The sequence below is a fragment of the Sus scrofa genome, chromosome 11 (genome assembly GCF_054392235.1).
Source record: "Sus scrofa isolate SSC_HxYL_T2T_F1_AM1 chromosome 11, Sscrofa_HxYL_maternal_Yorkshire_Landrace_v2.0, whole genome shotgun sequence".
Taxonomy (NCBI): domain Eukaryota; kingdom Metazoa; phylum Chordata; class Mammalia; order Artiodactyla; family Suidae; genus Sus; species Sus scrofa.
Genome location: NC_139393.1, coordinates 46473996 through 46484027, shown reverse-complemented (window position 1 = coordinate 46484027; position 10032 = coordinate 46473996). Strand labels below are relative to the sequence as shown.

Sequence of the window (10032 nt, the reverse complement as noted above, 5' to 3'; positions counted from 1 at the left end):
TCAAAGTAATTTTCTCTCCGGTCTTGAAGGAGATTCAAATATCCTCTGTCCCGACCTTTCCTATCCGCCCTCTCTGCCTTTCCGGCCAGAGTCCCCGCCAGCAAAAGCCTCTAGTTGCAGCACCGGGCGTGTAGTCCATTTAACGCGCTCCGGGGATCTGCTGGCCCCTGCTTCCCTCCGAGGGGCGACAGAGTGTTTCGCTCCTCGGACCCCGGGTGGTCTCTCTCCGATCTCTGCATTTTGGTCCCTCGATTTAGCAAAGAGAAGTGCGGGATGTGCGTCGGCAACCGGGCCGCCTCGACATCCCCCATCCGCCCTCCGCGGTGCCCGAGGCTCCAGGGTCTGCGCCCCGCACGCCCTGCCGGCTTCCCGCGCTGCCTCTGGTCGAGCGACTGCCGGGGCTCGGCTGCTCGCTACACGGAGCCACTCCGAGCAGCCGCCAGCCCTTATGCGCCCGTGACAGCCCTGTCCTCGCGGGTCTGGGGAGCGCCGCCGCTTCCTTCCCCGACCGGCCCATGCTGGGCATGCTCAGTGCGCCTCCTGGAATCCAGCTCTCCCGGGGCTGGGATCGTGACTCCGGGTTTTCGTGACTGCCAAAGGGGCGATGGGGAGGGGAGGCTGGAAGACAGTCAGCGCCTTGTTCCGCGCCCGGCTCTGGCCGCCCGCACCGCAAGATACGGGCCAATCAGGGGGCAGGGGCGGGGCTCAGTTCGTCACGCCCTCCCTCTGGGCTTATTGAGAGTTATATCAAGAAATTCAGTTCAGAGAGAGGAGAGAGGAGAGGGAGAAGGAGAGAGGGGCAGAGGAGAAGGGAGAGAGGGAGAGCATGCCAGACAGGAAGGAGCACCCTAGAGTCTCTGAAGCCCGAGAGAGATAACCAATTAGGAATTTTTCAGGCAACTGTCACCCGGAGATCATCCAGAGAATCACCATCACCCCAACTCTGACGTTTCCTACAAGAAGTTAAGAGACTTGAGCAGTATTGACATCGGAGGGAAATGGTATGCTTGATGCTGTGGAAAATATCCCTGAGCTGAAGAAGTGCAACTGGATGTTGTGTGTGTGTTAAATACCAGAAGAGCTCAGACCCCGTGGGTAATAGAGACGAAATGTGGAGAGAATGACTAACGACAAATCTGTGAATTTGTTCTCTGGAGTTGCTAATTTGCCAGCCCGAAGCAACACATTTTACAAAGAGGAAACGTTTTGCTGCTTCTGATTTCTCCCCAAACTGGTGCTACCAGATGCATGGCTTTCTATGTGTTGGAACAGATCATTCCTAACTGCAGCATACCGGGAAAGGGGAAAGGTTGAGGCAACTAACGTAAGTGTAAAGTTTCGCATGCACAATTGTACATTTTGTGTTTAGATATGTCCTCGGTGTAGACGATAGATGTTTGTAATTGGGTAGACGGTTGGGGCAGAGCTCACCTACTAGGCTGTATCTGCATCCCTACCTGCATCACTCTGCCGGAACTAATCGCGGGCATCAGCTACCGTGCAGCCTAATGCAGATAAGATTAGAGCCTGGGAACTGACCAGTTCTACTCAAGTAGGTAGCTGCTTGGAACCTTGCACCCATGTAAATTGCAGTTGGGGGGCATCTAAACAGAAGGCTTTTTACCTGCATTACTGAGTTGCAGTATTTACGTGTGGCAGATGTTACTAATACTATAACCAGAGATCGGGGGTTAAGAAACTGCAATTTTTTCCCTCTTTTATGCTCAGTAGAAAATATTGTGCTATTACATGGAAATGTTAGCTGCGTTTCACTTGTATCTTGGCACTCTCTTCCACCTCTAGGATAAATAATCCTATATTATTATATATATTCTAAAAGTTTTAATGCGTTTATTAATTCTAATGGGGCTAATTTGGCAACATGGAGAAATGAAAGCAAGGTTTGGGTAAGAAATTGGAGGTCTTGGTATTGTGATTTGAGGTTATGTAGTGGCCGGCGACTATTGCTTCTGATGCTGCAGCAGCATGTCCGGATGCTTGTTTCTCAGTAAAATTGTATTAGAAGGCAGTTGAAGAACTGGGAGGAAAGAAAAAGAGTCTTTTCAGAAGAAAAAGATGACTCAGTGTGGCAGAGACAAAAACACATCACATTTAACATGTGACAAAGCAATTAGCAGGAACCGTAGCTAAATACTTAGTGTTTTTCACTTGCTCCTAAAAAAACTAAGGGAGGTAGGTTAGAAGCCAGGAGGCGGGTAAGACGGGGGAGGGGAAATAAAAGCAAGAATGAATGTTTTGAATTAAACAGTGTCCTGAAACTAGTGTGGATTGAGGTAAAAATAGCAGCTGTCCTTAATTCAAAAGTGGATAATTTCATTTTCTCTGGGCAAATGCAACAATCAGGGGATATTTAGTGTTTTTATGCACAGAGTTAACTTGCAAACAGTGAAAGAGCAAACTGCCATGTTTACTAATATGCAGTGGAAATTATGTTGTGATATTTCATGACTGTGTGCTTTTGTTTACTGAAGAATAATTTTGTCTATACGATTGTGTTGACAGTGGCTGTCTCCAAATAAGCGATGAGATGTAATGCATTCTCCAGTCCATGCATACTTCCTCTTGCAATTCGTGCATCATTCCTCAGTGGAAACCTTTAAACCCTAAAATCCAGGAAAAGAAAATAAATACACATTATCATGGACCTGAGGGATTTTTACCTGTTGGCTGCTCTGATTGCCTGTTTAAGACTGGATTCCGCAATAGCTCAAGAACTTATTTACACTATTAGAGAGGAATTGCCTGAAAATGTGCCCATAGGAAACATACCAAAGGATCTGAACATTTCTCACATCAATGCTGCCACAGGGACCAGCGCCAGCCTTGTCTACAGACTGGTTTCTAAAGCTGGGGATGCCCCTTTGGTGAAAGTATCCAGTAGCACTGGGGAAATTTTCACAACCTCCAATAGAATAGACAGAGAAAAACTCTGTGCTGGAGCCTCTTATGCTGAAGAGAATGAGTGTTTCTTTGAACTTGAGGTGGTGATCCTCCCCAATGATTTTTTCAGGCTGATCAAAATAAAAATAATTGTCAAGGATACCAATGATAATGCCCCCATGTTTCCATCTCCTGTCATCAATATTTCCATCCCAGAAAACACTTTGATCAACAGCCGCTTTCCAATTCCATCAGCAACAGATCCTGACACAGGCTTCAATGGTGTACAGCATTATGAATTGTTAAATGGGCAGAGTGTTTTTGGACTGGATATCGTGGAAACTCCGGAAGGAGAGAAGTGGCCGCAATTGATTGTTCAGCAAAACTTGGACAGAGAACAGAAAGATACCTATGTGATGAAAATCAAAGTAGAGGATGGGGGCACTCCACAGAAATCCAGCACAGCCATACTGCAGGTCACAGTAAGTGATGTAAATGACAACAGGCCAGTGTTTAAAGAGGGTCAAGTGGAGGTGCATATTCCAGAGAATGCTCCCGTGGGCACCTCTGTAATTCAGCTCCATGCCACTGATGCAGATATAGGCAGCAATGCTGAAATCCGGTACATTTTTGGTGCCCAGGTCGCCCCTGCAACCAAAAGACTCTTTGCTTTAAATAATACTACTGGGCTGATTACAGTTCAGAGGTCCTTAGATCGAGAGGAGACAGCCATTCACAAAGTGACAGTGCTGGCTAGCGATGGCAGCTCCACTCCCGCTCGAGCAACGGTTACCATCAATGTCACCGATGTAAATGATAACCCTCCGAACATAGACCTCAGGTACATTATAAGTCCCATCAATGGCACGGTGTATTTATCTGAGAAAGATCCTGTCAATACAAAGATTGCCCTAATTACAGTTTCAGATAAGGACACAGATGTGAATGGCAAAGTGATCTGTTTTATTGAAAGAGAGGTTCCATTTCATTTGAAGGCAGTATACGACAACCAATATTTGCTAGAGACCTCTTCTTTGTTGGACTATGAGGGCACCAAAGAATTCAGCTTTAAAATTGTTGCCTCTGATTCTGGGAAGCCCAGTTTAAATCAGACTGCTCTGGTAAGGGTTAAGCTTGAGGACGAAAATGACAACCCACCAATTTTCAACCAGCCTGTAATTGAGCTGTCAGTTTCTGAAAACAACCGACGTGGGTTATACTTAACAACTATTAGTGCCACAGATGAAGACAGTGGGAAAAATGCAGATATTGTTTATCAGCTTGGACCGAATGCCTCCTTCTTTGATCTAGACCGAAAGACAGGAGTTTTGACAGCCTCCAGAGTCTTTGACAGAGAAGAACAAGAACGATTCATCTTTACAGTAACTGCCAGGGACAATGGGACCCCTCCCCTTCAAAGCCAGGCGGCTGTGATAGTTACTGTTCTGGATGAGAATGACAATAGCCCCAAGTTTACTCATAATCATTTTCAATTTTTCGTGTCTGAGAATCTGCCAAAGTATAGTACTGTGGGGGTAATCACAGTGACAGATGCAGATGCTGGGGAGAATAAAGCTGTGACTCTTTCCATTCTGAATGACAATGATAATTTTGTTTTGGATCCCTATTCTGGAGTCATAAAGTCAAATGTCTCATTTGATAGGGAGCAGCAGAGTTCTTACACTTTCGATGTCAAAGCCACTGACGGGGGACAACCACCCCGTTCCTCTACGGCAAAAGTAACTATCAACGTCATGGATGTCAATGACAACAGCCCCGTTGTCATTTCTCCACCTTCTAATACTTCTTTTAAGTTGGTGCCTCTTTCAGCCATTCCTGGCTCCGTGGTAGCAGAAGTTTTTGCAGTGGATATTGACACTGGAATGAATGCTGAACTCAAGTATACCATTGTGAGTGGGAACAACAAAGGCTTGTTTCGAATAGATCCGGTAACAGGTAACATTACTCTGGAAGAAAAACCAGCACCTACCGATGTGGGTTTGCACCGGCTGGTGGTCAACATAAGTGACCTGGGATACCCTAAGTCTCTGCACACACTCGTGCTTGTTTTTCTTTATGTTAATGACACTGCTGGCAATGCCTCCTATATCTATGACTTGATTCGCAGGACTATGGAGACCCCCTTGGACAGGAACATAGGGGATAGCAGCCAGCCCTATCAAAACGAGGACTATCTCACCATCATGATCGCCATCGTTGCCGGCGCCATGGTGGTCATTGTCGTGATCTTCGTCACTGTTCTGGTCCGCTGTCGCCATGCATCAAGATTCAAAGCAGCTCAAAGGAGCAAGCAAGGTGCCGAATGGATGTCCCCCAACCAGGAAAACAAACAAAACAAGAAAAAGAAAAGGAAGAAAAGAAAGTCTCCCAAGAGTTCTCTTTTGAACTTTGTTACCATAGAAGAGTCCAAACCCGATGATGCCGTTCACGAACCTATCAATGGGACAATAAGCCTACCAGCTGAGCTGGAAGAGCAGAGCATAGGAAGATTTGACTGGGGCCCCGCACCTCCAACCACCTTCAAGCCCAACAGTCCTGATCTAGCCAAGCACTACAAATCCGCTTCTCCGCAGCCCGCTTTCCATCTTAAACCTGACACGCCGGTTTCGGTGAAAAAGCATCACGTGATTCAGGAGCTCCCTTTGGACAACACCTTTGTCGGGGGTTGTGACACCCTTTCCAAACGCTCTTCCACTAGTTCAGATCACTTCAGTGCCTCAGAGTGCAGTTCCCAAGGAGGCTTCAAGACAAAGGGCCCCTTACACACCAGACAGGTAAACGAGCACTTTTACTGGTCTATAAGTACTGCATACAAGTGCCCAGTCAACCAGTATTAACGTGCCAGTGTGTCTATTGTTTTGGTCTAACTTTAGCTTAGTTATAAAGAGGGAAAAAAAAAACTTGACCCCTTTTTTATTCCTCTGGGGCTCAGGCAAGAATTTTTAGAACAGCTTTGAAATTTCTGAGTTCTGAGAATTATTTAACCTCCCAGTTTCCTTCAAATGGCAAAAGATGAAAAGAAGAAATTATTCCAAAATGTCCCAAGATAATGTTTGCTGAGGAAGAAAACCTGTCCTGATATGCCAAATTCTGCTCCTGGGGTTTCCAAATTGACTGTTTCAAGATTTTCATATTATCTTTTGATCTCAAAAGTCACCTTCAAATCTCAAGTTTTAAATGACTGATGTTTGAAGGTCTGACTATAATTATGTTGGAGTTGTGGTTACTAAAGGGGTTAATTTTTTTTAGTCTCTAAACAAGATAGTAGGATATTAAATGTACATCAGCTGTGAAGCACATGATTGTTGATAGATTGCAACAAGCCATAGAAGTCTTCTCTTTGATTTCAGATGATTTTATTGTCATATAGTAAATTGGAGATTAAAGACAAAAGTTTGCATATTGTCTACAGTAACCAAAGTACTCTTTCAAAAAAAAAAAGAAAAAGGAAGGAGTGCTTTCTCCCTGATATAACTGATTTAAACATAAAAGAATGAATCCATTGTAAATATTCCCTCATCTTAGTAATTCATAAGTTATCCGTCATAACTCATTTTAAATTGTGAAATATGCCATATGAAGAGGGATTAAGAGGCTGAGAAACTCATATTTCAACCAAATCCAGAATTAGTTTTTCTTAGGTCTAATAATTCCTTGTTAATAAAGATTTAAATGCAGCGCTGTCTAATTTATTTCACTGGTGCTTGTCTGTTGCCATGAAAGTTGAGTGTCAATAATAGCCTGTAGATGGCACTAGGGTATCATGTCGCTTGTGCTGGCCAGGTGCCAATCCCGCAGTAGCAAGGAAAGGGGGAGGGACGGATCAAACTGGTACTATAGCCAAAGATACCTTTTATTTAATGATAGTTGCTCTGGAGCAACCAGCATTTAAGTTCATTTGCTTGCTCTTTTCTGATTAGCTCTCACACACCAACTTTCTAGGATTCCAAAATTCTACTTCTGTCTCTGTTGGTTTTCAGTCCACCTATGGTGATGGCCCATCTGAATTTGCTAAAAATAAGGGACAGGTAGATTTCAGAAAATCGAGTAAGCAAAATAAATTTGCAGAATAGTATTGACTGGATTAGTGTTTGAAAACTCAAGAGTTTTTCTTTTTTCTTTTCCTTGTGGGGATGGAATGGGTCAGTCCTTGTGCAGGTGGAGTGGGTCAGAATGTCCTACTGAAACTCTTTTTCGCTCACTATCTAGTATTTGTTGCTCTGCAGTGACTTTAAAGTTTCTTGGTAGTAAGATCTTTATTAAAATAATTTTGACAATGAATCGCTAGCTGCGATTAACATTAAGTATAGTGCCTCTGGTTTTACAACTAAAATCTCCATTTCTTAAAAGATTAAATATCTAGAGCATTTTGGAAGTATATGTACTCAGAGCTTGAATATACAGAATGAAGGAATTAAAATAAGTCAGTGTAGAAGTTCCAGAGGAGAATATAAACTTATTAGATATGCGTGGAAGTTGAAATGAGTTCTCTTCATGTTAGGTTCATCAACTTTTTAAAAGAGGTTTGATGTTTTAAAACTTAAAAAATTTCTGAGCTTAGTAGAGGCTTGTAAAAGTTGGCAACTAAAGTAATTTATGAAACTGAGTGGATTTAAATATGAACTTGCTATTTTAATGAAAAGAAAAAATGGCTTTCTTTATTCCTTACTTTTAATGTGAAGGTCACTCACAAAATACTGATGATATTTTATGATTTGCATAGTATCTTGAAAAAAACTAATATGATTTAAAACTTTTCATACAAAATCTGAAATTTGTTTTCCAAAGAAACATGCTAATATTACTCCTATATCATCTTTTCATATCAAGCGTGATGGGTTTTATGTGAGCATTGATGTACAGACCCACTTTTTCTGACTTCTTCAAAGCTGAATCTGTATATAGTACAGTGACACAAATGTTTCTGTGTATAGTACAGTGACATAAATGTTAAGTGCATTTCAGCAAGGTATGGGAAAGATCTTTTGTTGAAGTTTAGTCAGTCATAAGAAAATGTGTTTGTATGATGTAATCTTTGAAATAGGATGCTGAGTAATTCTCTAACTGGAACTAAAGTACATTTTAGACATTCCTTGAGACCATGTGTCACTGTGCAGTTCTCCTTGTAGGCATTTCAGTGTTCAAATGTAGCTATAATTCACGATTATGATAAAGAGCTATTGAAATGGCTTTGCTTATTTATACCTTTTAGAAGTTTTCATGCTGAGAAAGAAAAATTGCAATGTTGGAAAAAGGAAATATTTCTGGAAGTAAGCACAGGTGATGGCGATAGCAATATGTACAATTTTAGTATCAAAGAGGCATATTTTCTGTGAATAAAGAACTCACATTATATAGTATCCTTTAAATAATATTTTTTCACTGAACTACATGGTTGTTATCGAAGATGTTCTAGTTAAGCTAAAAAGTAAAAATTCTTTTTTTAGTTCCTTCACTTCAACTAGTGGCTTTTATATAAAATGTGCTCTTGACACTACTCACTTTTGAAAAAGGAAGGTTTATTACAATAAAAGCTTTCAAAGGAATTTGTAAACTAACATATAATCTGTGAAGATTTTTAGTTGAGTGGGCACAGATTGCTGTTAACAGCAACACCTTTTCATTTTATGGTGCTAGTTGATGTGTGGCTAAAATGCAAGATTCTGGAGCAAAGGGTTGCCAAATTTAAATATCATGAGTTTGTATTGTCTGGACAATGAAAACATAATGACTAACTTTTACACCATGAATTTGCTCATAGTGTGTTGATTCTTACTTTGTCTGACTTTTTACCCCCTGCTGTTTTCCCTCATGTGACCCTGCAAAGAACATACAAAACAATCATAAACCACATTCTTCAACCAACTCTATTTTACTAAGCTTTATTTTTCCTTGAATATAACAAATCTGTAACTGAATTTTCCACAAAAAAATTTAATGAATTTTTGGGAGCACCCTTAGCACTCATAGATTGAGCAAAATATCCTTTTTTTAAAAAAGCTTAGATTATGCCTTGATTTTATTCACAAATAAGCAAAGTTCACTGTTATAGAGGTGAGAGAATAACATAACCAATTCCAGTAGGGCTTTAAATGATAAAGTTCATTGGTATATCTTCTTTTACAAGGGAAATATATTCTGAATGAGTATGATTTTAAAATATTAACTTCTCAAATTTTAGAATGTTTCAGAATCACCTGGAATGTTTCTAAAACGTGGGATGTTAGTCTCCTCTCCCAGAGGTCCTGGTCAGGGATCACTGGGGTCAAGCATGAAAATTTGCTTTGCTGACATGATCCTAGGTGATTCTGGTGCTCCTAGTCCAGGGACCACACTTTGTAAACCACTGCCACAGCATATTGGGGCAAGAAATTCAAGCCCCTTTCCCTTTCGGATGATCATTTCCAGAGGACCTGTTTTTGCACAGCCCAACTCCCAGCTTACTTATTGACAGCAGTTTTATTGCAGCTGGAGGCTTTCGTGTAAGCTGTTTACTGCTGTTTCCCAACCAGGTTCAGAATTTGGGGAATTAATTTTCTTTGCCACAGTGTGCTTTTTTGTGGGGATATGAATGAAAATGTTAGAGAATTAAAAAAAAAAAAAAGTGACCTATTTACATGTGACAACTTCTTCCAATAGTTAAACGATCTGTGATAGTTGCGCTAGAGTTTGGTTCTGGGTAAATAGTCATGTTTAATTTTCTAAATGAAATGCCTGTTTTAGAGCTTACAACAAGCTTACTTTAACTTTTCACAATCTAGAGTATTTGATCACATATACACTTGTGTATACATTGAAGAAATTATACATTGAAAATGTGTTTGCATGCCATACTCAAGTGTATTACCTGTGCTCTTACAGTATAAAGGGAATTGCTTCTACTCCCAACCATTTAGAGATACTGTATTACTTTTCTGATTACTTTTCATTTTTGAGTAATCCCACTACAGCCCCTACTGAGATACTGTTATGTCATGTAAAATGCACAAGATAGTCAGAGAATTGCTATTTAGAACAGTAAGAAAGAAAAATGAAATTGCAAGTGAAAGGAGCAAATGTTAACTAATGAGAGGCCAACAAAGACTTTAAGCTGTTTTAAACTACTAAACT

General features: G+C 41.2%; 1 protein-coding gene across 14 annotated transcripts in view; it reads left to right on the top strand.

Moving 5' to 3' along the window:
- The first annotated feature begins 763 nt into the window (after nucleotides 1-763).
- The window catches only part of PCDH9 (protocadherin 9), a 941384-nt gene continuing 932115 nt past the window's right edge, over nucleotides 764-10032 (top strand). For all 14 annotated transcript variants that reach the window (XR_014819605.1, XM_021065365.2, XM_001925503.7 and 11 more), the window contains exons 1-2: nucleotides 764-1324; nucleotides 2524-5696. Coding sequence is in view for 13 of the 14 variants with exons in the window: in XM_021065365.2 (XP_020921024.1) it covers nucleotides 2661-5696 (3036 nt within the window). In the remaining variant the exon portion in view is untranslated. The remainder of the gene's footprint in view (nucleotides 1325-2523; nucleotides 5697-10032) is intronic.